The sequence below is a fragment of the Falco cherrug genome, chromosome 1, assembly GCF_023634085.1.
Source record: "Falco cherrug isolate bFalChe1 chromosome 1, bFalChe1.pri, whole genome shotgun sequence".
NCBI classification, from domain to species: domain Eukaryota; kingdom Metazoa; phylum Chordata; class Aves; order Falconiformes; family Falconidae; genus Falco; species Falco cherrug.
Window position 1 is genome coordinate 108252926 of NC_073697.1, and position 26046 is coordinate 108278971.

Below are 26046 nucleotides of genomic sequence, written 5' to 3' on the forward strand. Positions count from 1 at the left end.
CTCATGGCTTTTTCTTCTGTGTTAATTCATTTGTGGGGGTCATCAGAGTTACTGGTCTTGCTCAGGACAAGGACCGAGGTTCTGAAAGAAACAGAATCGTGTATTTTTATCACATGATAAAATAGAGGTTTAACATCTTTGCTGTCTTTTGTGGTCCCCCTGACAGTCCATGCAGGTGATGGATATTTCTGTAAGATCAGAGGTCTCTCAGCATTTCTTTAAAGAGTCGTTAACTGCAGCACGGTTAACTGGACTAAGACATTGCAGTTTTTGTGGTGGTATTTTCTGTTTCCCATTTTGTTGAAGCAGTGCTTTGGGTATCTTTCACTCTGTTTCTGAACAGACTTAACTGCTTTCTTGCAAATCTTTAGGTCCAGTTTTGCTTCTCCCATTGTTAAAGATATGTAAAATAGTAAATTTAATTGTCCTCAGCTTCCAGACATGCAGTTTTCTATGTGGTACGGGGCATAGATAGTAGACATGCTGGACAACTGCCCATTTTTCCTTTAATCTCTTTTAATTCTACTCATCTTGGGGATCAGTTGATTTTTGGTTTGTATAGAAGGATCATTTTTAAAGGTTGCATCACTCTGAAGTAGGTGAGGTCGTTTGTACCTCCTTATTGGCAGCGTGACTCCACACAGATTGCTCTGTAGAGCAGGGAGGCTGGCATATCAGCCGGAGCTGCTGATCAGCTTTGCTTGCCCCTCTCCTGTAGGTGGGAATGACCGTTCACTGCAGGATCATGAAGATTGACATTGAGAAGTTCAGTGCAGACCTCACCTGCAGGACCTCAGACCTGATGGATAAGAACAATGAGTGGAAACTGCCTAAAGACACCTACTATGACTTTGACTCTGAGGCAGCAGATCACAAACAAGAAGAAGACCTGAAAAGAAAGCAGCAGCGGACAAGTGAGTCTTGATTTTTCTCTTCCCTCATAATGCCAGCCCTCCCAGGATGCTTCAGGAGAGTAAGCACAATTAGACATATTGCTGCAACAAAGCAGTTCCTCTTGGAAGCCTAAACACTCCGCTTTGTCCCCTAGCGTACATCAAGAGGGTAATCGCTCACCCGTCGTTCCACAATATTAGCTTCAAACAAGCCGAGAAGATGATGGAGACCATGGACCAAGGGGATGTGATTATTCGGCCAAGTAGCAAAGGGGAGAACCACCTGACTGTCACCTGGAAGGTGAACGATGGGATTTACCAGCATGTGGATGTCCGAGAGGAGGGTAAAGAGAATGCCTTCAGCCTGGGCTCCACGCTTTGGATTAACACAGAGGTAAGAGCCCTGCAGAGCATGCCTGGGAAGGAGCTGGTGGGGAAGGCGAAGTACCTATTTGGCAGGGGCAGGTTGATGCAGCCTTTCTGTCCTTGCAGCTGCTTTCAGACTGTTGGAGAGTAACATTCATTGCTGTTCTCCAGATTCTTAGACAATACTCAGGTCTTCTGTTGTTGTTGTTTGGAGATGGGGGTTGTTGTTGCTCAAAGCATCCACTCTTGCTGTGCAAAATGGGTGGCTGACAGCTGTATACTAGAATAAGAGTTCCTCATCACGCACTCTAAATATCTCTTTAAATGTGTTTGTTCAAAGGAATTTGAAGACCTGGATGAAATTGTTGCTCGCTATGTCCAGCCAATGGCTTCTTTTGCCAGAGACCTGTTGAATCACAAATACTACCAGGACTGCAATGGTGGAGACAAGAAGGTAAGCCTGTCCTGGGATGTGGTAGCTTCTGTAGGAGATATAGGAGCTTTATATAAATTCCTTTGTCTCAGGACAGGCCTTAAACTCTGATCTTCCTCTTGTCACTTGGGCCTTGGCATTTGCTTTCCAGCTGCAGGTCTCAAGGGCATTCTGTCTGGGAGCACTGGAGTTAGGAGAGCAACGGGAATATGGTGTGTGCTACAGCAGTGTACCAGAGTAGCAAAGGGGGTTGCCCTGTCAGCAAGTATCAGTGAAAGTAATTGGCTTTCTGTGACCTGGTGACGTTTGTGCACCAACCTTGCACGGAAACGGTGTCATTGGTGGTTCCTGTTGGATTGGTAGCATCGGGGCTGGGGGGAAGAAGGGCTCACCACAGCATGGAGGGAGATATCCGTTAGGTTCTGTGGGTTGCTGAAAATGTAGGCTCTCCTTGAGCATTTCTCTTCTTTCTCTTTCTAATTAGAAACTGGAAGAGCTGCTGATAAAGACCAAGAAAGAGAAGCCAACATTTATTCCCTACTTTATCAGTGCATGTAAAGATCTGCCTGGCAAATTCCTCTTGGGATATCAGCCTCGAGGCAAACCAAGGTGAGAGACAAGCCCAGCATCTGCAGCTCAGTACTGCCAGTACCACACCTCAGCTTATTTCTGCCAGTTTTCTTTCCAGCCCTGTCATTATCCCCATAAGCCATGCCTCCCCTTACGCAGGGTTTGTGCTCCTAAGAGTAGAGGACCTATGTCTAGCGGTAAATTTCACCCAGGAGACTTCTGTGTTTCTAACCAGCTGGCTGCTACAAGCAATACTGCCCTGTGCACAGAGTGTCACAAGAGTATAAGCAGTGATTGATAGATTTTGCATGGAAAGGCATGGTATTTGGAGCAATGGTTTGAAAACAAAATGAAACTGTCTTGGATAGGTCTATCTGTTCGTTTTGAGTACGGCCATTGACTGAATTTGTAGGTGTTCTGACTGTGACCTGTTAGTGTGAGGGTGCTGTACAGTGGCAGATATGGCCCTGAAGCAGCCTGTAATCTCTTGTGCTCTCCTGCATTCACTGCTCCTCACAGGATAGAGTATGTGACAGTGACCCCAGAAGGATTCCGCTACCGAGGCCAGGTCTTCCCTACTGTGAATGGACTTTTCCGATGGTTTAAGGATCATTATCAGGACCCTGTTCCAGGTGAGCACCCCAAAACTTGAGTGACTCGGCTGTTTCCTGGGCATCACACAACAGGGACAGTTATAAAAGGACAATTTCACGTTCTTTGTCCCTGAAGTGTATCCTAGGACTTTCTACATGTGGGATATTTCAAAGAAACACACAAGTGTTTGGCTTCTGTGGACCTACTGGGAGCTTTTCTGAGAGCTAATCTTTCAGCCAAGTGGGCCATGGGGCAAAGACTGGATTTGTCCCTTTCCTCTCCCTGAGCCTCCCCAGCCATACAATCCTGCACATGCCATTCCCTGGTGACGTGGTAGTATCTTGCCAATAGCACTCTTGCCTGTACTTTTTCAAATCCCAAGTTTCAGGCCAATAGCTGCTCTTCTAGGAAAGCTCATCTATTTCTCTTGGTTTGTATTTTACACAGGTATTACCCCCAGCAGCAGCAGTCGGACCAGGACTCCAGCCTCCATTAATGCTACTCCAGCTAACATTAACCTGGCAGGTCAGTGCAGACCTTTCCTGGTTGGAATCCAGATACAAGCTCCTTCTCCAGGCTCTGCTTTGTCTAACGTGATGGGTCTTTCTTGCAGACCTGACCCGTGCAGTGAACGCTTTACCACAGAACATGACCTCGCAGATGTTCAGTGCCATCGCTGCTGTGACGGGCCAGGGACAGAACCCAAATGCCACCCCTGCGCAGTGGGCATCCAGCCAGTATGGCTATGGAGGCAGCGGAGGCGGCAGCAGCGCATACCACGTACGTGTCCCTTAAGTTGTTGAGAGGAGATGCTGCGTGGCTTCTCCTTGCTGCTAGAAACCATCCCAGAAGGGCTCCGCTGGGAGCCTGGGAACATCCAGTCCCAGGACCATCCTGGGAACATCCAAAGTTGTGTGTTTGTGGTGCTGCACAAGGGAGCCTGGCCGGATTCTTGGACCAGGTGGCTTCTTGCTTCCTGTGGCTGAGGAAATGAGGCATGTAATACAGCCCTGCTCTGGAGAGAGTTGAAGCAAGTAGCAAATTGCTTTGGCCCCCAAGGCATGTGGCAGGGTGGAGAGGCGGGATCCAGCGGTGAGGGTGCACAGCCTTCTGATTGTGCCCCTGAACTGGCAACGTGAGCTGCCAGTGGAAGAGATTAGCTGTGAAACTATGTGCTGAGTTTGCAGGGATTTTCAGCTCAGCGTGCTAATCTCCGAGCTGCACCGGCAGGCGAACACCTCAGCCTGACTGAACACCCAGAGGCTTTGCAGGGAATAAGATGGAATTGGACAGTTTCAGCTCATGCTGAGGCCTTTCCTCATGTGTGCTGGTGCCTGCCTGCTCCCCGCCCGTGCTGCCAGCTCCCCAGCTGCCACCAAGGCTAAATCCAGCTGCAGAAGGGCTGAGGTGCCCGGGTACAAAAAGCACGCTCAATATTGGAGAGACCTAGCGAAGAGGTGCTGCAAGACGAGGCTTGCAGGGAGGAGGGATCCTCTTTTAGACCACCTTGGGAGGCTTTCTGGAGTTTGGCACAGGAAACGCTGAGCTGGAGATAGGCAGGGACTGTGGATAACCCAGTGTATTAATCATCAAGACAATCTGAAGAAAAGGGAGGTGAACGCTGGGAGGCAAAGAGACTAAGCGCTCAGTTGGGCAAGCAGTGAGACAGCCAGCTTGGGATATGGGAGGGAGCCATCTCGGGAGCTGCTGCGCCACCTTTGCAGCCCACAGGGGAGGGATTTGTCTGTTCTTCATGCCCACTGTTGGACATAATTTCTGCTAGCTTGCCCCAAGTGTCTCTTGTGCCCATCTCTTGCTTGATTTAAGCATCTCCCCTTGTACCCTGTGTGGGGTGAACAAGGCAGGCAGGCTGTGGTGGCCCTGCTGACCTAGGTTGGGTGGGTGATCGGGGACTCTCAGGGGAACAACTGGCCTGTGCTCAGCAGGGTGTTGCTCCTTCTGCCCTGCAGCCCCCCATTCCCTGGGCAGTGGTCACTGCAAACCTCTCCTTGCCCAGGCGAGGGGCTCCAGCAAGGCCAGCAGTGTGCAGCAAGGGCATGCAGCAGCCTCCGGGGCGAGTGGGGCAGTGCAGAGCATGCCAGGGCTCTGCCCCGCAGCCTGGCTGGGTTTGCCCTCTGCCCCCTAACAGTGTCTGCTCTCTGCAGGTTTTTACGACTCCAGCACAGCAACCAGTGGCCACCCCTCTGATGACCCCCAGCTACTCCTACACTACTCCCAGCCAGCCGATTACAACACCCCAGTATCAGCTCCAGGCCAACACCACACCCCAGTCCACCCAGTCCCAGACACAGTCACAGCCATCATCCAGCTCCAGGCAGAGGCAGCAGCCAAAGTGAGTGGCTCCAGCTCTGTGTGCGTGTACCTGTCTGTGTCCCGTCTCGATTGCTTTTGTTGATTTGTGTGGAACCAGCGTGGTGGGGTTACCTTGCACCTTCTTGCACGGGACCCCCGAGGGGAAAGGGCAGGGAAGCTCTCCCACGAGTGTGTCTCACCTTCTTGCCCGTGTCATTGCAGGACCAATAGTCACGCTGCGATTGACTGGGGGAAGATGGCCGAGCAGTGGCTCCAGGAGAAGGAGGCTGAACGGAGGAAACAGAAGCAGCGGCTGACGCCTCGCCCATCTCCCAGCCCCATGATCGAGAGCACACCCATGTCCATCGCTGGGGATGCCACACCGCTGCTGGATGAGATGGATCGATAGGCCATGCTGGACCTGACCCATAATCTCCACTCCCTTTTCTAGGAAGGGGAAGGGAGAATGAACAGTTGAAAACAATTTCCATTTCCTTAGCCCCGTAACTCCTGTTTTATACGTCGTGAAATGGTGGGAAGTGACTCTTGGTGACATGCACCTGAGCAAATAAATAGACTTGGCAGGGCTGGTCTAAATATATATACTATATATATATATAAATATATCATAGGAAGGGACGTTGCAGCGGCCTTTGCATTCCAGGCCCTGGTTCACCACTTTGGAAGCTTGGTAAAGTAATTATGAGGTCAAACGAGTCTGTCCTTGTACATCCACAGCAGTCTGCTTTCACTGCAAAGACTACGAAGCAAACGTAGCTGAAAGTGCAGACCATCGGCCTGCAGCGAGCCTGTTTCATTTGGATTCTCCCAAACCCTGACTGTCACCTCTCCTTGTCCTGAGAGCACAAGCAAAGGCACGGGGGTTGTGACAAGCAAACTGGAGTTCTCAATAAGTTTCTGTTGTTGTTTGCTCTATGTTTTTGTGTGTAACAGGCTCTGCAGAGTCTGTGCCAACCCCCAGCTGTGCTCGTAGGGGTCTAGCACAGCAGCTCTGGGGCTCGGGGTCTTGCCAGAGAGAAATCCAGCTGTCATACCAAAGGCTTGCTCTATCCTCTGGCTTCTTTTGGAACAATATTTATTTAGTTTCGATTTTTTTTTTTTTAATCAGACTGCGAAGCAAAATGCCAGCTAATGGCATCTTTCTCCAATGTGGGACAGACACATGGACTAAAACACTGCAAGAGCAGCTGCTCCTGGGGTGGAGAACACGAAGCAGCCAGGAGTGCATGGCATCCTCCTCCATACCTGCTTAACACTGCCCAGTTGTAACCAAGAAGGGTGAATAAATTGTGTTTCTACTGAACGCTAGTTGAGAGGTTTTCTGCCTGCACCCTGTGCTGCCTCTCCTCTTAGAGATGGATTTGCTTAGAAGCGGAGCCCAGCAGTGAACGTCGATGCTCCTTCTTCCTTTGTTGCTTGGAGTTGCCCTCTATGCGCTGAAACTTTCACAGAGAAGCTGATTAAAAAAATAACGTTTTGTTTTGAATGCATTGTATAGAGACATCACGCCACCACCGGGGGCACCTCCCGGAGGCCTGTGTCCCGCTAGCTGGGAGGGACTGGGGGCACTGGGAGAGGGGCAGAGACTGCAGAGAACTTGGGTTGTGTCAGAAACAGACCGTTGCGGTATTGCAGAGCGACTGGCAGCGCCGAGAGCCATTTCTGAACTGGAAAGTTCCTGCTGCACACACTTTCCTCTCTCCTGCATCATTAGTAGGGATTTTCTGTGGAAGCAGAGTCTTTGTTCCTTCCAAGGGCTCCTGGTCAGCCTCCTCTCGCTAGGAAAGGAGCAGGAACAGCAGATCTTAAGAAACAAAGGTCTCTTTTTGCATGTAAATGCTCCTGAAGAATGGCAGCAACCCAGGAGACAAAGCAAAGCTGTTTCCACAGAGACACGCAGGTCTTACTCCCTCGCCATCTCCTCGGCAGTACTGGGGGGCTGACACAGCCCTGTGCCCCCCACCCCTGCGACCAGGCGGGCCCGCGGCTGCCGGAGGTTGCAGGTGTACTAACCTCACGCTGTTTGTTTTTTTTATTTTATGAAACTGTATTTTGGGATGGGAATTTGACTGGGAGCAGCTACTTAACCAGGAACGTGTCAGACCGATAGAGGGGGAGGCGAATTGTGCGTTGTCCGCTCCTTTTTGGCTGTCTTTGGTTTTAGTTTTCCCTTACAGTCAATAAAAAAAAATATCTACTTTTGGGAAGCCGCCCACATGCCTCATGCCTCCTGCGGTGACACTGTGGTGGCCGCAAGGACTTTGTACCCATTAGTAGTGCTTGGGAGGGTGCGATGCCTCGCTACAACCTTGGTGTTTCCCCCTCTCCTCCGCAGGCTCTTTTGGTCCACTTATTTCAGGGATTTGGGATCCCGCACCCTCCTCCAGGAATGGTGGGGTTTGCATGGAGCAGTTCTGCTCTCCGCGCCTTGGTGCTGTCTGATCTCCCAAGGCTCGGTTCCTGTTGCTCCAGCTTTTTGCTATTCTGGGAACTGGTGCTGGTGTGGTAAGATCTTTCTACTGGCCTCACTGGGGAGGAGAGGGGACGCAGTGCTGAGCTACGCTCCTTGCTCGGAAGCACTTTGGAGGAGTTGGTGGCAATGCCCCATCTCTGGGCACAGCCCTCAAGCTCTTTGCTACGGGAGCCCAGTTATTGGCGAGGGAAGGAGTTGGGCTGCGATCCCCGTCCGCCAGGCAGGGACACGGGCAGCTCGCCCCTGCTTCTCCCTGGGCTGCGCCTACTTTTCAACCAGGGCTGGAAAAGCTGCTGTTCTCCTGCTCCAAAGAGTTCTTGTACAGCGCTGGAGGAGCCTCCAGGGAGGGATGAGGCCCCCGTTCCTCCCAGAGCAGCTCCTGATTGCTGGGGGCTGGAGGAGTTGGTGTTGGAGTGGGAGCACTGGGAAAAGGTGGCGGGTTAAGTGGCAGAGAAAGCTGGGGTGGTGCGATCCATTAACTGGTCTTCCAGCAAAACAGCCCTGGGGAACGTCACCTTCTGCGGCAGGGGAGTGAAAATCAGGGCTCTGCCCCATACCAGCACAGGGATGGGTGCTGTGTCCCCAGCCGGTGCAACGACTTCTGTCCCCAGTTCCCTGGGAAGGTGACATGAGCCAGTGGGATCGGTGAGGAACAGCACAAACCCACTCAATGCCCACCCAGCTCCCGGTGCCCCCCTCCCACCGCCCCGCAAGCAGATTCAGCCCTGGGATCTCCCTGGGATGCCACCCCGGTGTGATCCTTTCTCCCGGCGCAGACAGAGCAGAGGCCGCGCCATCTGCTCAAGCAGCTGTAACTTTATTACACAGCCAAGACCCGCACGGGGCCGGGGGGCATCAGGGCCATGCCTCTCAGGCAGGCTGCCCCTCAGCTTTGCTTTTCAGCCTCTTCTTTCTGTTTCTCTCCTTCCTCCTCCTCTTCCCGCTGGCAGTGGAGACCGGGGAGGGGGTGGCCAGCACTGGCCCCCTGCCCAAGTCCTCCCAGGCCGGAGCATCACTCAGGACGGCGTTGGCTGCTTCCCCCAAGCGCGGCAGCGGGGCCCGTGGGACCTGGCCTGCAGTGGGATGAGCAGGGGCAGTGGCTGAAGAACAGCTCAGCTCTCCGTTTTTGGAAGGGTTTTTCTTTTTCTGACCTTTCCCCTTCTTTTTCTTGTCTTTCTTCTTCCCCTTCCTCTCTTTCTTGGCTGCCTTGCGGGAGGATGGTGGGCGGGCGGGCACGTGATGCTCCGCTGGGATGGCTCCTCCACCCACGCTGCTCCATGGGGGGCTCAGCGGGACCCCTGCGGGCCTCGCTGCCCGGTCAATGAGCTCCCCCCCAAACTCATACAGCACTGGCTCCCTGGGGACCGCAATGGCCACCGTGTTGTACGCCCTGCACCTGCAAAGAGCCAGGAGGCACAGGGTGAGATGAGCCCCGGCAGGGCTGAACCAGGGGACGGTCCCCACATTGCGGGGGGGACACTCACCAGACGTAGAGGTAGGGCTCCACGCACTCCTCCTTATAGGCAAACTCGAAGCAGGGCACCTGGATGACGTTGAAGAAGGCCTGGCCCACCACCCGCGAGGCCGTGTCGTTCACCTGCCGCAGGCACTCCTTCAACCTGCCGTGGGGCGCAGCTGGGGTGAGGGGGACCAGGGGGGCTGCCGGAGGGGCTGGATCCCCCCCACGGGATGCAAGGATGCTGCAAGGCACAGTCGGATGCGGGGCTGCTCACCTGCGGTCGCAGTCGCAGTGGCTGATGGTGTGCCAGCGCAGGTTGCGGTACCCATAGCGGGCGGTGAAGGGGTGGATGACGTGCTGGCAGTGGTCATGGTCCCGGCAGCACCGGTCTGTGTCCTGGTGCTCCCCTGCAGGGGTGCAGGCAGGGCTGGGGGGGTCGTCATGCAGGGGCTGGGGCTGGATGGGGTTGGGATCAGGGCTGGGCTAGGGCTGGGATCAGAATTATATTGGACTGAGACAGACCTGAAGCCATACTGGGATGAGTAGGGGCTGGGATTAGACTGGCACTGGGATGGGGACAAAACTGGCACTGAGATGAGGACTGGGGATGCACCAGCACCACAGTGGGCATGAGACTGGGACTAGGATGGGGACCAGGGCTGGATCAGGACCAAGAGGGGAACTGGGCTAGGATCAGGATAGGGACTGGGAGTGGACCAGGATGGACCAGCCCTCTGATGGGGACTAGATGGAGGTGAACTGGGACTGGGCTGGCACTGGGGTGCAGACTGAACTGGGACAGACAGGGATTGAACAAGCACAGGGCTGAAGACTGGAGTGGACAGCTAGGATTGATGGGGACTGACCCAGCACTGGGATGGGACTGGGACTGGGGTTGGGCAGGGGTGGAGCAGCACTGGCCTGAGGATGGGATGGGATGGGATGGGATGGGACGGGACGGGATGGGATGGGATGGGATGGGATGGGATGGGATGGGATGGGATGGCACGGGATGGCATGGGATGGGAAAGGAAGGGATGGCATTGGAGGGGATGGTGTAGCATGGCACAGCATGGGGAGGGATGAGAAGGGATGGGGTAGGATAGCATGACATGGCACGGCATGGGGCATGGCATGGCATGGCATGGGGAGGACACGTAGCAGCGGCCCCGCCGCCCTTACCCAGCTGCTCGTAGGCATCCGCATTGCTGCCTGCACCGCACCACAGCGTCCCGGGGTAGGTGAGCCCTCGGCGGGCCCGTGTCCGTGCCGGCGGACCCGCTCCGGTGCCGGGGGCCGCTCCGGGGAGGGCTGCCAGCGGCAGCGGGAGCAGGAGGAGGAGGAGGAGGAGGAGGTGGCTGAGCAGCCCCGGGGCGCACATGGCACCGCGCCGCTGCCCGCGGTGGGGCCGCCTTATAGCACGGCACAGCCCGCCCACGCGGGGCGGCTCGACTCGGCACGGCACGGCACGGCACGGCACAGCACGGCTCGGCACGGCACGGCTCGGCTCGGCACCGTGCGGAGAGTCCCGGTGCTGGAGCCGCTGCCCGGAGCCGCGGCGCATCCCGGCCCCGCATCCCGCGGGGGGGGGGTTACCCCTCGGTGGGGCCGGGCCCCGTTGCTGTGGCAGCCGGTGGGGTGATGTGCCGGGACCGGTAACGCTCCGGCCCCAAGGCGCCCGCCCCGTGACGCACCGGCCCCCGCATGGCCCCCGACCCCGGAGTGGCCCCCGACGGGAGAAGGATGCTCCCCGCGGCCCCTGTCCCGACCCACGGATGCTCCTCTTAGCCCATCCCATGGACGGTCCCCGCAGCCTCACGGCCCGATGCTCCCTGCAGCTCCCTGTCCCATCCCACAGATGCTCCCCACAGCCCCACATCCTGCCCCATCCCACAGATGCCCCACGGTGCCTTGGACAGGGGCAGCCCCGGTGCCCTGTGCCCAGCTGGGGCTGGCAGCCCACAGGCACCCAGCAGCTCCCAGCACGGCTGCCAGGACTCCCTCCCCAGGGCTCGCCCCCCCGGCTGGTTCCCCCACCATGCAGCCCATTGGCAATCCGGACACAGAGCTGGCACATCGGGCAGCCGAGCCAGCCAGCACTTGGGAGGGCAGGATGGCAGCCGGACACCCCAGCAGGGACGTGCGTGGCCTCAGAAAATCCCCGCACTGCCTGAGACCCCACAAGCTGCGGGGCTGCACCCTGAGCATCACCCTGGCTTGCTGTCCCTTGCACCCACGGGGTGCCTCGGGCACCATGCCACCTGCACCATGCCCTGGCACCCCTGGAGCAACTGCCCCAGCCCCGGTGCTCCCCACCATGCAACTGCCTGGCTGGGACATCAGAGCCCAGTGGGGGCACATCACTGGCCCATGGGCAGGGCTCCCACCTGGCACCAGCTCAAGCCCAGCTGGCGGAGGGTGCTGGCAGGGGCCCAGCACCACCAGGGCTGCCCCCGCTCAGCTGTCGCTGTCTGTGACACTCCCCATGACAGTCCCACTCAGCTCAGCCTCACCGCCAGCACCCAGGTACGGAGCCGACTCGGGCGTGCTGGGACCCTGGGGTGCCCACATGTGGGTGAGGATGGGGAGGGTGGGAGGCACTGAGCCACGGGGAGCCCTGTGGAGGCTGTGGGTGGGGGGTCTCACCCCCTGTTGCATGCTCAGTGCTTGCAGTGCCTGCAGTTCCTACGCATGGACCTGTGCCACGTCCCTGTCACCCGGGAGAAGGGCTGGTACCTGGCACTGATGGCCCCAAACGTCAAGGGTCCCAACTATGCCTGGCTGGACCCCTCCCGGCTCTACTGCCACCCGCAAGTACCTGGTGCCTGGGGCGTATGGCACCCATGGGGGTGCTGGGGTGGGCTACATCCCCACGGGGCTGCTGGGGCACCTGGCTGTGCCCACGGGCACTGGCACAGGGCTGCGGGTGCCCATGATGGGCTGCGGGCACCCAGCACCTCCGCTCTCTCCCCAGGGCTTGCAGGACTGTGTGACCGACCTGCTGCAGCCCTTCCAGGGAGACGCCATCGACATGGTGGCTGGCATCGATGCCATGGGCTTCATCCTGGGTGAGCAGGGACACGGGTGTGCTCAGGGTCCCCATCCCTCATCCCTGCAGGGCCTGACAGTGCCTGCCCACCCCCAGGTGCTGCCGCTGCTGCCGTGCTGCAGAAAGGCTTCCTGGCCATCCGCAAAGCCGGGCATCTTTGCGTGCAGACGCTGGCGCAGCCCTACACTGACTACTCGGGCCGAGAGAAGGTGATGGAGGTCCGCACCGACGCCATCTCACTCGGTGAGCCAGGGGGTGCTCCCATCTTGGGGGGGAGGCTGCCGGTGTAGGCACTGGGCACCGAGCACTCAGCTGCAGCCTGTGCCCCCTCCCAGGTCTGCGCATCCTCCTTGTGGACCAGTGGGTTGAAACTGGGGGCACCATGAGAGCGGCCATCCAACTGGTGGAGCAGCAAGGGGGGGTCGTGGCAGGTAGGAAGAGGCCTACCAGGGCACCCCAGGGTGCACCCATGGGTGTAGTGGGACCACCATCCCCATACCCCCCAGCGGTCAGCACTGAGCCCCCACTGTGTCCCCACAGGTGTCGCCGCCATCTGCATCGAGGACAGCGAGGGCGGGCGGTGGATCCAGGAGCACTACAAGTGTGCCCACTGCGTCCCCCCACACCTGCAGCCCCGCTTCAACAGCCACCAGCTCAGCTGGGACTGACGGGGGGGTTGGGTGGTGGCACCTTGCATGTCCCCTGCATCCCCCCTCAGGGCACAGGGCTGCTGGCTCTTCAGGGCAGAGACACCCAGGGTACCCACCGCCAGGTTTGGCTTCCACCATATCCAAGACAGTAGCCCCTCCTGGGTGGCATCCCCTGGCTCTGTCCTCCCACCAGCCCATGAACCTCATGGCTGCACCCAGGGGCAGGGGACCCCCCCCCCCAGCCCCAGCCCCCAGCCCCACACCTTTCTTAAAAAGCATAAAAAAGGTTTTATTAAGATAAACAGGAGCCTGGGGGCACCTCCCCCTGCGAGTGGTACCTGGGTTTGCATAGCTATGGAGCCGCCTGGGTGCTCCTGACCACCATGGCCCTGGATGCCCAGGCAGGTGGGGCACTGGCGGGGCCAGGGGGTGGCAGGGACAGCTCCTCGGGGACAGCCTGGGCTGCCCCTCTTTGGTCCAGGGGTGTGAGTGTGGCGGGGGCCAGGGGCTGCCCCCTCACTGGCAGCACTTGGGTTTCTTGCGGGGCGCTGACAGGTACAGTTCGCTCTCATTGCCGCTGATCCCTGGAGGGGAAGAGGGAGAGTGGGTGGGCGCGTGGGGGATGAGGAAGGGGGCTCCCATGCAGGGCCAGCTGGGGGTACTCACGCACGGTGTCGCCAATCCTGCGGGCGCTGCTGCGCTCCAGCTCGGCCAGCACGCTGCTCTCAAAGGTCAGTGCCGCCACACGGAAGAAGAAATCCCGCACGTTCTCCCCTGCCCCGCAGGATGAGACCCCCTGAGTGTACCCTCACCTGGCTGGACACTGGGGTCTGCATCTCCCCACCCAGCCAAGGACCCACCAGTGAGCGAGGAGACAGCCCAGTACTCTGCCCGCATCTCCTGGGCCACCTTGAGAGCATCCTTCTCCATCAGGCTGTACTGCGCCGGCGTCTGCCAACCGAGCCAGGAGGGGTGGGTGGGTGACGGGGACAGCCCCGCCAAACCGGGGTGCAGAGAGCCCGTGGGAAGGGGGACACACTCACGCTCAGGTCCTTCTTGGAGCCCACCAAGAAGAGGATTACGTTGGATGGGTCGTTCTCCTTCAGGGCGTCAGCCAGCCACTGCCTGCGGGGCCACTGTCACCGGCGGGTGGCCAAGCACCACCCTCCTGCTCGCCCGCTGCAGCGTTGCAGCAGCCCCACACGCTCCTGCCCAGCTTTCACCTCTCCATCCAGCCCCACCACCCGTCACGCTTGTCCCCAGTCCCACCTCAGACCCTTGGCCATGTGTCACCTACCGCGTGTGCTCCAGGGACGCCACATCGTTGACATCGAAGACAATCACGATGGCTGGGGGGTGGGGGGAAGGAGGGGTGAGGTGGGGATGGGGACAGCCCGTGTGGGGGACGCAGTGGGGACCTCACCTTGTGCTCCTCGGTAGTAGGTGGAGGCGATGCACTTGAAGCGCTCCTGGCCAGCTGTGTCCCACCTGGGGGGTGGGGTGGGAGGTGAGGGGGGGCCACAGGGGTGCGTGGGGAGGGGGCTGCCACCTACTCACAGCTGCAGGCTGAAGGGCACCCCCAGCACCTCAAACCGCTCCATCTCAAAATCTACCCCGATGGTCGCCTTGTAGTTCTTGTCGAAGGTGTCCTTGCAAAAGCTGGGGGGGGGCGGGGGGAGGTGGGTGTCAGCAGCCCCCTGCCCCAGGGGGTGCCCAGCACCAGAGTCTGACCAGGGTTGGGCTCAGCCCAAGGTACTGCTGCTTTTTTTTTTTTTTTTTTTTTTGGGGGGGGGGCGAGGCATGGGGGTCTTTTCCCCTGCCCCCCCCCCCAAGTGTCTCTGGGGGGGGTCCCATTACCGGTTGATCAGGCAGGTCTTCCCCACCGAGAGGTCCCCCACCACGATGATTTTGGAGATCTTGAACCTGCACAGCAGGGGGACACCGGGGCAGCTCAGCAGGGCAGGGGGACCCCCGCCTGCACCCCCACCCCCCCCAGCCGGCCACGTGGGCAGAGAGGTTCATGGCTGTGGGGGGTGTCACCCCACAGCCCCCTGTATCCAGCAGCCCCCTGCAGCTTGGCCCGCCCGCCCCGTTGCCAGCCCAGCCCGGACCCCCATGTGTGTGTCCCCCCCCCGCTGCATTCCTGCGCCGTGACGCAGGGCTCGGCACACGGGCAGCGCCGGCAGCCACGCGGCGCCTACGCCGGGGACCCCCCACCCGAGACTGGCGGGACCGTGGGTCTCTTGTCACCTCCCCCCCTACCCCAGTCCTGGGGTGGGAACCCCAGATGGCCCCAGACTCACCCCACAGTACCAGTCCGTTGCTCCTGGCAGGCACTGGCCACCGTGGGGTGGAAGGCGACGCGGGCGTGCAGGGCGGCCTCCTTCCGAAAACACTGCAGGGGGACAAAGGGGGACACCCGTGTGACCACAGGGTTTGGCGAGGCCACCCCCGGGCCGGTGTCCCCCCCCTCCCCGTGACTCACCGGGGGCAGGTCGGCGATGACCCTGTCCCTGCGAACCGGAGCCAGCACGTTCATCGTCCTGTGGGGCCACTGGGGTGGGCTGGGTGGGGGCTGGGTGGCTGGGGGGAGTAGAGGTGGGCTGAGGGCCACCACCGAGGCCTGGGGACAGAGGGAGCGGTGATATCCCGTGTCCCAGCTGTCCCCATGTACAGCATCCCGGAATAGGGCTGTCCCCATGTCCCCAAGCTGGGCTGTCCTCTTATCCCAACTATCTCCACATCGTCGGGACGTGGCTGTCCCCATGTCGTGGCTGTCCCCACATCCCCAGGTGTGGCTGTCCCCATGTCCCAGCGCTTTGAGGTCCCTGAGTGTGGCTGTCCCCACACCCTGGGGTGCAGCTGTCCCCATGCCCCAGCTGCCCCCATGTCCCATGTCCCGGCCATCCCCACATCCCATGTGTGCCACCCCAGGGTACAGCTGTCCCCATGTCCCCAAGCATGGCTGTCCCACACCCCAGCACGCAGCTGTCCCCACACCCCTACACACCTAAGTCCCGAAGTCCCTGTGTCCCCACATCCCAAGCCTGACACCCCAGCAGCGCATGGCCATCCCTGGTCCCCGCGTCCCCGACGGTGGCTGTCCCCGGGTCCCACCCGCCGGTCCCCATGCCCCCGACGGTGGCTGTCCCCATGCCCCACCAGTCCCCATCCCCCTGAGCACGACCGTGCCTGTGTCCCACCGGTCCCTACGTCCCCGACGGTGGCTGTCCCCATGTCCCGCTAGTCCCCACGCCCCCGACGGTGGCTGTCCCCGTGTCCCACCCGTCCCCATCCCCCCGAGCGCCGTCGTCCCCGTGTCCCACCGGTCCCACGCCCCCGAGTGTGCCCGTCCCGGTGTCCCCGCAAGCCGTGTCCCCCGTGCGCAGGCCCCCCCCCCCCCGACACGCCCCCCCGCCCCGTCCCGGTCCCCTCCGTGGGTGAACGGGGGGGTCCGCGTTACCGCGAACCTCCCGGCTGCGGTAGCGGTGCTCGGCGCTGCACGCCCAGCCCCGGAGGAACCTCCCAGGAGGGGAGGGGCCAGGACGCCGGTTCCTCCGGGGCTGGGCCACTGCGCTGCTGCCCACACGCCAGGACCCCGGTAATCCCGCACCGGGGGCTCAGCCCGGCCCCCACCGCCGGGGCGGCGCGGGGAGGGGGTCCCGTGCGCAGGACTACAACTCCCATGAGGCCCCGCGGGGCGTGGCAGCTTCTGCGCATGCACAGATGAGGCCGCCGTTGAGTCCTACCGCTCCCGGTGGGCCCCGCGGTACCGCGAGAGTTGGGGCGTGAAGGGGACATCTCGCGAGAGTTTGGGCTATAAGCCCGTGCGGGGCAGCGAGGGAGGCCCCTTTCGGCTTCCGCCTGGCCAAGATGGCGCCCAAGGCCAAGAAGGAGGGTGAGGGCTCGGGGCGGCGGGTGGCTGCGGGCTCGGCGTGTTGAAGGATCGCCGGGGTGTGGGTGGAGGGCGGCGGGGGCCAGGGCTGAGCGGTGTGGGGAGGGAGGGAGGGCGGGCGGGCAGGCAGCGGCCCCGTGCTGGCCGCCGGCACGTGGGGTGGCGGGAGAGGCCTACGCTGGCGGGCCGAGCGCCGGCATCTCGGTTTCACCGAAAGCAGGAATAAGGAAACTCCTTCACTCCTGCGTAGCCCTAAGAAGCGTACATTATGGTAGCGCTGGATGCACGGGGGATCGCCCTGCCTCACGTGCATGCCGTATAGTATATCAAACAAAATTATATAGTCCACACTTAAGATTATGCGTTATATTTTTCGGGAAAGTCATATATTAATTCAGTGGGCAGTCCTGTGTTAATGAAGCATCGTGCATGCTCCTTACGGGTATCTGAGCCTTCTGAGGGGTCTCAAGTCGACCCTGTAGTTACAGCTGACCAGTCACTTAGCCTTAATTTAGTTCCCTGTATGCAGAGCCAAGGAGAGTCCAAGTTTGTCTCATTAATTACCTATGCAGCCATCCCCTCAGTGATTGTAAGCTTTAAACGACTCTTACGTAGCCAGGGTCAGTTAGCAATCTCTCCATAGTGATTACACTGAAGCAAACAATATAGTTACAAAGCTAAAAGAGAATATATAAGGAATATAGTTACAAAACTAAAAAAGGCTAAACTACGTGGTAGTTTAGTGGCTTGGGGTCTGTGGGAGCTGAGGAGGAATGAATGTTGCCATCTGTTTGGTGCAGTGGGTGGTTGGCTTGTGTGGGGGAAGAGGGAAGCTTGAACCCCGTTGGGTGTTCTGGGGTTGGCCTTGGTGGATGAAGATGCCCTGACTTGGTGAGGTCTTGCTCATTGAGTTGTGTGACGGGGAAGCTGTGGCCCGTTAGGGGCAGGGGAGCATATACTGGTCCTGCAGATGCTGGTTGGGCTGACTGAGCTGTCATCATAGCTGTGCCTCCGAAGACAGAGGCAAAAGCTAAGGCGCTGAAGGCCAAGAAGGCCGTCCTGAAGGGGGTCCACAGTCACAAGAAGAAGAAGATCCGCACATCACCCACCTTTCGCAGGCCCAAGACCCTGCGACTGCGCCGGCAGCCCAAGTACCCCCGGAAGAGTGCCCCACGGAGAAACAAGTATGTGTGGGGTGTTGGGCTCGGCCCTGCTGCAGGGTTTGTGGGGTGGGAGCAGCCACATGCATGGGGAGCTGTACCCTGCTGCAGGACCCAGGGCAATACCTTGCCAGTGTGCCATCCTGGGAGCTGAGCCATACCTCAGTGGCAGAGCGCTGCAGGGGGTGTTTGGGGTGCAGGTGATGATTTCAAGCGACCAAAGCCTGAGAGTTTGTGATTATAACTTTTTTGGTGACTGATGCACCCCAAAGAAAGCCCCTGAGGTGCAGGGATGGCATCTGCCAGCTGCCTTTTAACCACAGGGTCTCTCTCCTGCAGGCTGGACCATTATGCCATTATCAAGTTCCCTTTGACCACAGAGTCAGCAATGAAGAAGATAGAGGATAACAATACTCTGGTTTTCATCGTCGATGTCAAGGCAAACAAGCACCAGATCAAACAGGCTGTCAAGAAGCTGTATGATATTGATGTGGCCAAGGTCAACACATTGATTAGGTGAGAAGAAGAGGAGGATGGGTCACTGGTGGGAGTGACATTCTTCAAGAGCCCAGAGTGGCTTTTAGCAGAAAATGGTAACACCTGTGAGTTTCAGCAGTTGCGGGTAGTCTCAGGAAGTGTGGGATTAAGCTCTGTAGTGTTTTCAGTGTTAAAAGTTTTGAGAAATGCAGCTTGTGACTGAGTACATCTTAGTGGAAGTGGGGAATGTTGGCAGACCAGAGGGTCTGCTTCATCAGGGAGCTCTTCTAACACCCAGGGAGTTTTGTGCAAATGATGTGAACATTTTTTTACCACTGAATAATGTGATGTTTCCAAAGGAACCACTGATGCACATCATTATAGCGGGAAGGTGGAGAGGGTGGGAGTAGTTGTGTGCCTCTGTTCTGATGCCTCCTGTTCCACTCTAGGCCTGATGGAGAGAAGAAGGCTTATGTGCGACTGGCTCCAGATTACGATGCACTGGATGTAGCCAACAAGGTGAGGAAACTTTGCAGCTGCCGGTAGCTGTCTTGTATCTCCTCCACCTGACCAGGTCTCTACCTGACCTGGCCTACACGTGAGGTACTTGTGCTTCAAGCACAGTGGCGCTTCTGTGGTGTGTCTTTGTAGTTAGGATCCAGGTGTTCAGAAGAAAGACCACATTGTCTAGGAAAACACAACTCTGCCTGAAAGATCCTGAGGTTAGGTGGGAAAAGTTACTGAGAGAGAATTGCTGCTGTTCTTCAGCTCCTCCAGGGAGGGGCTCTACTCCACAGGACTACTAGAGCTCCAGAGTATTAGTGGGGAGGGTGCACAAACTGCCCTGCAGCTTCTGGCTTGACACAGTGTTTGTCTTAATAGTGTTCTTGGCCAACGCTGTTGGCAGCTGATTCAAACAGGGGAGATGATGGCAGGGGCACAGCTGGGCTGCTGGCCTGGGTGAAGGAAGGGTTTCTGCTGGGCAGGTGGCTGTGTTGCTGGAAGTAGCAGGCAGTTTAGTCCTCGAGGTGGTTGAGGTAGGCAGGAGCAGTGGTGGCACAGATTGGAGTAGGGGATTGTGGCTTAGCACGAGGGTCACTGTGTAATAAATATATAAAGGGGTCATGTAGGGTGCTTGGGCAGGTCTGGGAGGAAGAAGCCTGTCCTTGGAGGACAGGAATCCTGGGGAGAAGCAGCCCTGGTAGTGATGTCTGTGGTAGAGGGTCTTGCCTTTCTGCCACCGTAACATCTGTTTTAACATGCTTTGCTTCTTTCCAGATTGGAATCATCTAAACTGCATCTACCAAGAACTGTATAGACAAGATAATAAACCTTGTGACACCACTGAGGGGCTCTTGTGATTTGTGACAGCATAGCCTGTGTGAAAGAGAGCACCTAGCAAACTTTTGGGGATTCATGTCAGTAAAGGTAGGGGGGTTCTTCCCTCCCTCCCTGGCACTAGGTGGGTAGAGCTGTGAGAGGATCAGATGGGGGCAGGGGCCGTGCTGCCCTGCTGACAGGGTCTCTTGGATCACTGGCCTCTCTGCAGTGGGTAAACATGAGGTGGCACTCCTTCAGATTTCAAATATCTCTATTTACCCATGACTTCTGGTATCCTGCTGCATTTTCTTGCCCTGAGTAATTAGTGTGTGCTTGTGAGCAGTGCTCTCTGTCCTACACAGCTTCCTTGTGGAGCATACCACAGGCTAAAGAGTGCCCAGGAGGTGGGTAGTAACCACAACAAAAACGTATTAATGGTTTGGATCTGGCACAAGCAGAGTGTCCCACCATTTTCTGAGTGTATCAGCTATTTGCTTACGCTGCAAGATTCACTTGACCAAGCCCTCAAGCTAATCAAATAGCAGAGGCTTTGTGGGTTTCTTTCTGGCATGATCCTTATTCCTCATGTTGCAGTGTGTGAATCGCAGCCTGGTTTCCCTGACACTGTTACGGTTATGTTGCCTGTAACCTCGCAGGGTTCACTGTCCTCATGGGGGCTGTTTCCAAACTGGCTGCTGTTGCTGCCTCGGCTGCCCTTTGCTTCTTCAGATTTGTAGATGGAAACTGGCTTTTCAGAGTCCTTGGAGAGTCACAAGAATGTGGAGCACTGGGTGAGCAGGAAATGGTGAAGTACCGATAAGCCTTCAGGGGTGCTTAAGTATGTTGTTAGGCTTGATTGAGAAAGGTGATGAAAGCTGTGACCAAATACTGATGGGGGCAATGGAGCTCTTGAGCAGCAGGACACAGAGTTCCTTTGAGCCTCTTGCCGAAGGGTGGTGGAGCCCTGGGGTGGAGGCTTGGCCCCGTGTGAAAAGATGGTGGATGGAAAGGGTGAGCTATCCTGTCACCCCACAGCCCGAGCATGGCAGCAAAGGTCTGTGCTGGGTTGTGTGACCCTTGGTGTGAGACTTCCCCTGGTGCTTATGGCTCCAGGTACTGGGGAAGTGCAGCTGGATCTGCTGGGTTCATGTTGGGCTGCCTGCGGTGGGAGAAGGATGTGTGTCCTCTGGGGAGGGCTGGGGGCTGTGGTGAGGGAGAGGCCAGTAGCCTCTCTGAGGAGGGCAGCTCTGGGTATTCCGAAGCCTGCATGCTCACCTTCGTGTGGGCCAACCTTGGCTGCTGACAGCCTGCTTCTGAAAGCTGGGGTTGGAAATGGGGGCTGCCTGGGAAGCCACCCCCAATCCCCCTGGGATGCTCAGCTGGTCTGGAGGGGAGTTGAATGTTCCCTGTCTGTTGTAAGGAGTGAGAAGCTGCCTGGAGGGAGGAGTGCTGCTTCCCAGGAGCAACCCAACCTGCCCGTGGCCTGGGTGAAGCCTGGGGAGGGGACAAGTGGCAGCAGGGGATGCCGGGGGTTTGCTCCCTCCTTAGCTGTAGTCACACCAAGAAACAGATGGGGAAGCGCCCTTCTTGCAGTGAAGCCGATGCTGGAGTGAGAAGCGGGTGTGTGCTGCAGTGGGAGGCTGGGGAGGGATTTCTCATCAGCATGACTTGCAGTCTGCCCTGGCCCTGCCTCACCTTAGCCCGGTGGCTGCTGCTGGCTGTGACGCTTTGCTTCCCTGTGCTTGCCTCTCACTCTGGGCTGGCAGGTCCACAGCTGCCCCAGCCCGGCCAGTGCTGCCCTGCTGGGAGATGCTCCAGCTAAAAGCCAGGAGGGGAATGGGGGGGAGCCAGGCTCCCTGCCTTGGGAAGTTTGTCATGCCTGACCTTTCCATGCTGCTGTAAGAGCGGTGGGAGCGTGGGCTGGTCCCCCTGTGCCTGTGACCTGCTGGGCAGAGCCGTGATTGCTCTGTGCAGAGAGGCAGGGGGAAATTTGGAGCGATCGGCTCAAGGGGAAACTAAGATCAGGGCTTGATTGTGTGGGGATATTTGCAGATGGAGTCACTGCAGAGGCCATGGTGCTTAAGCTGCGGCTGGGAAGATGTGTAGCTGTTGGGGTGTGCTGCTGAGGGGTAGGGCTGTGCCCTGCCAGGGCTTCCCGTGGGGCTGCTGAGCTCTGCTTTGAGCAAGGGGGGGGGCAAGGCAGCAGGTGTGAAGCTGGTGTAGGTCCCTGCCCATGCAGTGTCCCCAGTATCATGTCTCCACTCTGGCTGCCAGGCTGTTCCCACCCAGTGTGCCACAGCATTGGTGTACACCAGGAGGTGCCGGCAGGATCCCGGCCCTGTGGGGTGTTTCCTGACTCTGGATGGAGGATGATCCCCAATGGCTTCCACTGAATCACCAGCTTCAACCACAGTGCCTGTCTGCCTGAGCTGGTGGGACAGATCCTGCCCCGGGGCAGAGGTCGGGCAGGTGTCCCGCTGAGCTCCACTGCTTATGCCAGTCCGGTGTGATCCCAGAGCTGTCACATCAGCAGAATTTGCCTTCCCGATGCTTTGGTGCTCCACAGGACCGGCTGGGCCCGTTCCAGCCCTGCTCCCCTGGGGAGCTGAACCCCTCCTGCTGCTCTCAGCTGGAGGCAGCCTGGTCCTGTCACTGCAGGAGAGAGCCCAGCACACTCAAGAGCTGCACTGTGCTGGTGAAGATTGCTCCGGGGGGATGCGAGCGTGCAGCAGTCTTCCAGGAAGAGCCCGTGGCCTCACACGGCTTTCCCATGCCAGCTTCACTTCACGTGGCTGCTGGGTGAGTCATGCAGCCAAGCCAGGCTCCTCGCCGCCAGGCTGGAGACAGGCAGGACAGGGACTGCAGCAAGGGTCGGTACCCCTGCTGGCTCCCTGCCCCTGCTCCCTGCACAGCCCTGGGTCTCTGGAAGAGCGATGAGGGAGAAGGAGGAGGGGAGGGACCCATCCGTGGGAGGGATAGAGGTCTTGCTGCTTAAGGCTCAGCTGGTAGGATGCAGTAGGCTAGAGTGCATCCCTGGAGGGTCCCTAGAACAAAGCAAGTGGCAGAAATGTCCCCTCTCCCTGAGGGCTGCCAGCCCTTGGCTGGGAAGGGATACATCCTTTCCCATGGCCCTGTCCATCCCCACCACCCTCCCTGTAATCCTGCTCTGCCCCACAGAAAAGTCAGTCCAGGCATGCTGCGGCAGCAGTAAACAGACCGATTTTAATGCACATAACACCCAACATCATCATGGGAGGGACTCGTCCCTTCCCTCACAACCCTCTCAGGCTATCAGCCATGAAACAGCCACCCCTGGCCCTCCAGCTGCCTACGTGGAAGCCAGCTTGGGCTGCTTCTCCAGTGGCCATGCCCCTGGCTTTGGCAGCGACCCTGTGGCTCGGTGAGGCTGTCGGGCTGGTCCAGCAGAGAAGTGCTTTTAGGCAGCAGAGCGGGTGAAGGCAGGGCCCGGGGCCAGGGAGCGAGCCCTAAGGCACATCAGAGCAGGTTTGGAGAGCCCAAGACCTCCAGGAGCCAGAGCCTGGATCCCCAACGGCACACAAGTCTCAGTCTATCAGAAACTTCTCACCATCCACATCTCTCCCCGCAGAGCCCTTGCGCAGGGAGGGGAAAAAATCAGAGCGGAGGAGGCGGGAGAAGTACATGAGGATCATGGCATCGAGCAGTAGGAGGTTGGCGGTGAGGAAGGCACCCTGGCCCTGCACCTCCACGAAGCGGAGGAAGTACCAGGTGAGGTAAGCCTGAGGCGCCAGGCGGAAGGCGAAGTACATCACCAGGTTGACGTACTTGTTGGCCTCGTAGAGCGCTGGGGAAGGCACGTTGCTCATCTTCAGCAGCATGCGGATGGTGAGGAAGATGTTGCTCACCTCCACCAGCAGCAGCAGCATCGCCGCCACTAGGAAGCGGCCTGTGATGATGAGCGAGACGAAGGCAGAGATGGCCTGGGATGCACACATAGAGCGAGGTCAGCTCTCCTTGCCTTGGGGAGGTGAGTCCTTCCCCACCAGGGTCTGGGCGTAGCTAGGTGGGAGTATGCGGTGCTGCTCCCCCCACACCCAGAGATACCAACAGCGCCCCAGGCACCTGAGCCGAGGCAAAACCAGTCTGGAGAGCTAGTTATCCTGCGGCCAGTCACACCTCTCTGTGCTGGGGAGCTGGGACCAGCCTCCGGCTCTTCCCTCGCCCAGCGCGGCAGCCTGTCTGGCTCCCGGCGCTCTGAGCCGACGCTGGCAAGCGTCCTGCCCCGCCAGGCGCCCTCGCCTTGTTGATGTGCAGCCTACCTGGCAGCCAGGGCGAGGCAGAGGGAAGGGCTCAGGCTTGCTCTGCTGTTAACGCACAAAACCTGGCTGGGTTGAGCCCTGGGGTGCCTGGTAGCCCCCCTGTGCTGGCCCCTTGCCTCCTGGGGGCCATACTCACCATGGCATGGTGCACCAGGTACTCCCAAGATGAGCGGGACTGGTGGTTGAAGATGATGTCAAGGCTGTCGTGGATGAAGTAGCCTGTGGGATGAAGGGGAGCATCAAGACCCAGCTGGTGCAGCATCACCCACTGCGGGAAGGGGGAGCAGTGAGGAGGAGGAGGGTGGTGTGGCTGTGCTCCAGGCATCAGGGACACCTCTGCCCAGGCTGAGCGTGGAGAGACAGCCCAGGGCTGGCACCCCATGGGCTCCATGGGAGGCACGGGGAGTCACCCAGCCCTTGAGCTGGGGGCTCATCCCGAGCTGGGGAGCTGGTGAGGCTGAAGGGGAGCAGGCAGAGCCCGGTGGGTGGCCGCAGCCGTCGCCGTGCCCGGCTCCTTACCCGAGGAGAAGCAGACCAGCAGGTGCCCTGAGACGCTGTAGCCGTCCTGGATGTCGGAGAGCAGCTCCGGGGAGTGCCAGAGGCTGGGGGTGAGGAGGGGGGGGTAAGCGGGTCAGCCTGGACGGTGGGGCAGGGCGCTGCCATGGGGGGACACGGGGGACCCCGAGCTCCCCCGCCCCCCCTGCCCTGGGGGACAGCCCCCCGACCGTGCTCCCACGGGGGGCCGGGAGTCCCCCCTTCGCCCCGTAGCTGCCCCGGTACCTGAGGAGGGCCCATAGCCCGGCCAGCACGGAGTGCGCAAAAGAGACGAGGAGGTTCCGCCAGCGCCAGGCGCGGCTGGGGCGGCTCCGCACGGCGGCGGGCCGGGGCAGGGCCAGGGCGGCCCGGCGCAGCGCCCCGAAGAGCGCCACGCTGCCGCCCACCAGCGCGGCCGAGGGAGCGCGCCAGCCCGGGCCCATCGCCGCCAGCTCCGCCGGCGTGCGGCGCCCCGCGGGCCACGCCCCTCTGACCACGCCTCGCCGCCGGCGACGTATATGAGTGGCCACGCCTCCCTCGTTAGCCACGCCTCCCTTGCTTGGCCACTCCTCCCCACCGACGGACGACACCTTCCTATCGGCTACGTCTCATCGTTGACCCCGCCTCCCCGCTGGCCACGCCTCCCTCATTGGCCACATCTCCTTGACCACGCCTCCCGCAGGCGATGGCCCGGCAGCGGGCGTGTGGGGAGCGCGTAGTGCGTGTGCAGGCGGGGCGGGGCGTTGCACGCACGTGTGCAAGGCGCTGCACGTGTCTCCTTTGCCAGGCCTGGCACCTGGCTGCAGGTGGGCACGGGGTGCTGAGCGTGGCTTGTGTGCGAGTGTGTAAGGCACTCAGTGCGTGTGTGAGGCGTTGCACCCAAGCACTTAAGGCATTGCACCTGAGCGTGTAAGGCATGGCACCTGTCTGTGTAAGGTGTTGCACTCATGGGTGTCAGGGATTGCACACGTGCAGGGCACTGCACAGCTACTGGGCAGCATGGGAGGGTGGGTGCAGCAGGTGCGTGGCAGGCCTTGCAGACCTGTGCTGGGCCCTGCACATCTGTTGGCCTGTGTGGCTGCAGCGCCCGGCCCGGCGGGAACACCAGGAAAACCGCCGCCCCCTGGGAAAACAGCCCCGAAACTTGCGGGCCCGCTGCGGCTGGGGGCGTGCGGTGGGCACGGAGAAATCGGTGTGGGGGGGTCCCGGGGCGGGGCGGGTCCCGGTGCCCCCTCAGAGCAGCGGGCCAGGGCCGGCTGGGCAGGCCGCGGGGCAGGGCTGGGTGCCGATTCCTGGGGGGGGGGTGGGCCCTTCCCCACCACTGCCCCCGGTGCGGGGCGCTGGCTGGCCGGGGGGGCTGCCCTCCCCCCGCCCTGGGAGCCGGGCTCAGTGTCGCTAGATGGCAGCACGGCCACGTGGCGTGGCCTGTCCCCGGCCACCCCCGGGTGCAGGGCAGGTCCCTTGCGGGCTGTGGGAGCCGTCACGGGCACGCAGGGGTGCTCGTGGTCCTGGGTGACACACACACACACGGAGGGGGAGCC

The 26046-nt window shown here is 59.5% G+C and overlaps 6 protein-coding genes and 2 non-coding genes across 11 annotated transcripts in view; 5 read left to right on the top strand and 3 right to left on the bottom strand.

The window, feature by feature from the left end:
• Positions 1-7397, top strand: part of SUPT6H (SPT6 homolog, histone chaperone and transcription elongation factor) — a 30203-nt gene extending 22806 nt beyond the window's left edge. For both annotated transcript variants that reach the window (XM_055717278.1, XM_055717287.1), the window contains exons 29-37: positions 719-914; positions 1049-1287; positions 1600-1713; positions 2177-2301; positions 2782-2894; positions 3304-3381; positions 3470-3636; positions 5022-5209; positions 5392-7397. In XM_055717278.1, the coding sequence (XP_055573253.1) occupies positions 719-914; positions 1049-1287; positions 1600-1713; positions 2177-2301; positions 2782-2894; positions 3304-3381; positions 3470-3636; positions 5022-5209; positions 5392-5578 (1407 nt within the window). In that variant the 3' untranslated portion in view covers positions 5579-7397. The remainder of the gene's footprint in view (positions 1-718; positions 915-1048; positions 1288-1599; positions 1714-2176; positions 2302-2781; positions 2895-3303; positions 3382-3469; positions 3637-5021; positions 5210-5391) is intronic.
• A 1062-nt stretch (positions 7398-8459) lies between these two features.
• On the bottom strand, positions 8460-10990 carry PROCA1 (protein interacting with cyclin A1). 2 transcript variants are annotated; one of them, XM_055717354.1, is made up of 5 exons: positions 10305-10990; positions 9397-9529; positions 9148-9282; positions 8815-9059; positions 8460-8736 (listed from the first exon to the last, which is right to left on the bottom strand). In XM_055717354.1, exons 1-5 carry the CDS (start codon positions 10918-10920, stop codon positions 8534-8536), a joined length of 1332 nt encoding a protein of 443 aa, XP_055573329.1. In that variant the 5' UTR covers positions 10921-10990; the 3' UTR covers positions 8460-8533. The 2 variants fall into 2 exon arrangements, with proteins under 2 accessions (XP_055573329.1, XP_055573324.1); XM_055717349.1 differs by having other exon boundaries at positions 8460-9059.
• A 784-nt stretch (positions 10991-11774) lies between these two features.
• On the top strand, positions 11775-12960 carry LOC106631228 (adenine phosphoribosyltransferase-like). The gene is made up of 5 exons (XM_055717380.1): positions 11775-11936; positions 12097-12190; positions 12268-12414; positions 12507-12602; positions 12712-12960. Exons 1-5 carry the CDS (start codon positions 11814-11816, stop codon positions 12837-12839), a joined length of 588 nt encoding a protein of 195 aa, XP_055573355.1. The 5' UTR covers positions 11775-11813; the 3' UTR covers positions 12840-12960.
• On the bottom strand, positions 12931-15896 carry RAB34 (RAB34, member RAS oncogene family). Of its 2 annotated transcripts, none has more exons than XM_055717362.1 (10): positions 15307-15896; positions 15125-15216; positions 14679-14744; positions 14379-14480; positions 14245-14309; positions 14119-14170; positions 13865-13946; positions 13682-13772; positions 13492-13595; positions 12931-13405 (listed from the first exon to the last, which is right to left on the bottom strand). In XM_055717362.1, exons 1-10 carry the CDS (start codon positions 15739-15741, stop codon positions 13025-13027), a joined length of 1470 nt encoding a protein of 489 aa, XP_055573337.1. In that variant the 5' UTR covers positions 15742-15896; the 3' UTR covers positions 12931-13024. The 2 variants fall into 2 exon arrangements, with proteins under 2 accessions (XP_055573337.1, XP_055573342.1); XM_055717367.1 differs by having other exon boundaries at positions 13090-13405; positions 13488-13595; positions 15307-15881.
• A 528-nt stretch (positions 15897-16424) lies between these two features.
• On the top strand, positions 16425-19697 carry RPL23A (ribosomal protein L23a). The gene is made up of 5 exons (XM_055717372.1): positions 16425-16719; positions 17720-17900; positions 18216-18392; positions 18803-18872; positions 19632-19697. Exons 1-5 carry the CDS (start codon positions 16695-16697, stop codon positions 19644-19646), a joined length of 468 nt encoding a protein of 155 aa, XP_055573347.1. The 5' UTR covers positions 16425-16694; the 3' UTR covers positions 19647-19697.
• On the top strand, positions 18070-18142 carry LOC114016050 (small nucleolar RNA Z17). Its single transcript, XR_003560315.1, has one exon. It is a non-coding gene; the product is annotated as a small nucleolar RNA Z17 (small nucleolar RNA).
• On the top strand, positions 18660-18727 carry LOC114016049 (small nucleolar RNA SNORD42). Its single transcript, XR_003560314.1, has one exon. It is a non-coding gene; the product is annotated as a small nucleolar RNA SNORD42 (small nucleolar RNA).
• Positions 19698-22870: 3173 nt separating the features above from the next.
• Positions 22871-25000, bottom strand: TLCD1 (TLC domain containing 1). Its single transcript, XM_055700921.1, has 4 exons — positions 24752-25000; positions 24491-24573; positions 24108-24190; positions 22871-23632 (listed from the first exon to the last, which is right to left on the bottom strand). Exons 1-4 carry the CDS (start codon positions 24946-24948, stop codon positions 23237-23239), a joined length of 759 nt encoding a protein of 252 aa, XP_055556896.1. The 5' UTR covers positions 24949-25000; the 3' UTR covers positions 22871-23236.
• Between the last annotated feature and the right edge of the window lie 1046 nt (positions 25001-26046).

What these genes read in the sequence shown, in the direction of transcription:
- PROCA1 (XM_055717349.1), bottom strand. Translation starts at nt 10,920, where the DNA reads ATGGGATGGGCTAAGAGGAGCATCCGTGGGTCGGGACAGGGGCCGCGG. An exon ending in GGATGCCTACGAGCAGCTGG is followed by an intron (nt 9,530 to 10,304) that starts GTAAGGGCGGCG and finishes GCACCCCTGCAG; the next exon opens with GGGAGCACCAGGACACAGAC. An exon ending in CACTGCGACTGCGACCGCAG is followed by an intron (nt 9,283 to 9,396) that starts GTGAGCAGCCCC and finishes GCCCCACGGCAG; the next exon opens with GTTGAAGGAGTGCCTGCGGC.
- RAB34 (XM_055717362.1), bottom strand. Translation starts at nt 15,741, where the DNA reads ATGGGATGTGGGGATGGCCGGGACATGGGACATGGGGGCAGCTGGGGC. An exon ending in CAACGGACTGGTACTGTGGG is followed by an intron (nt 14,745 to 15,124) that starts GTGAGTCTGGGG and finishes CCTGCTGTGCAG; the next exon opens with GTTCAAGATCTCCAAAATCA. An exon ending in GCTCCAAGAAGGACCTGAGC is followed by an intron (nt 13,773 to 13,864) that starts GTGAGTGTGTCC and finishes CTCGGTTGGCAG; the next exon opens with ACGCCGGCGCAGTACAGCCT.
- LOC106631228 (XM_055717380.1), top strand. Translation starts at nt 11,814, where the DNA reads ATGGACCTGTGCCACGTCCCTGTCACCCGGGAGAAGGGCTGGTACCTG. An exon ending in TGCCATGGGCTTCATCCTGG is followed by an intron (nt 12,191 to 12,267) that starts GTGAGCAGGGAC and finishes GCCCACCCCCAG; the next exon opens with GTGCTGCCGCTGCTGCCGTG. An exon ending in CACCGACGCCATCTCACTCG is followed by an intron (nt 12,415 to 12,506) that starts GTGAGCCAGGGG and finishes GCCCCCTCCCAG; the next exon opens with GTCTGCGCATCCTCCTTGTG.
- RPL23A (XM_055717372.1), top strand. Translation starts at nt 16,695, where the DNA reads ATGGCGCCCAAGGCCAAGAAGGAGG. An exon ending in GCCCAAGGCCAAGAAGGAGG is followed by an intron (nt 16,720 to 17,719) that starts GTGAGGGCTCGG and finishes CTGTCATCATAG; the next exon opens with CTGTGCCTCCGAAGACAGAG. An exon ending in AAGGTCAACACATTGATTAG is followed by an intron (nt 18,393 to 18,802) that starts GTGAGAAGAAGA and finishes GTTCCACTCTAG; the next exon opens with GCCTGATGGAGAGAAGAAGG.
- TLCD1 (XM_055700921.1), bottom strand. Translation starts at nt 24,948, where the DNA reads ATGGGCCCGGGCTGGCGCGCTCCCTCGGCCGCGCTGGTGGGCGGCAGC. An exon ending in GCTGGTCTGCTTCTCCTCGG is followed by an intron (nt 24,191 to 24,490) that starts GTAAGGAGCCGG and finishes TTCATCCCACAG; the next exon opens with GCTACTTCATCCACGACAGC. An exon ending in ACCTGGTGCACCATGCCATG is followed by an intron (nt 23,633 to 24,107) that starts GTGAGTATGGCC and finishes TGTGCATCCCAG; the next exon opens with GCCATCTCTGCCTTCGTCTC.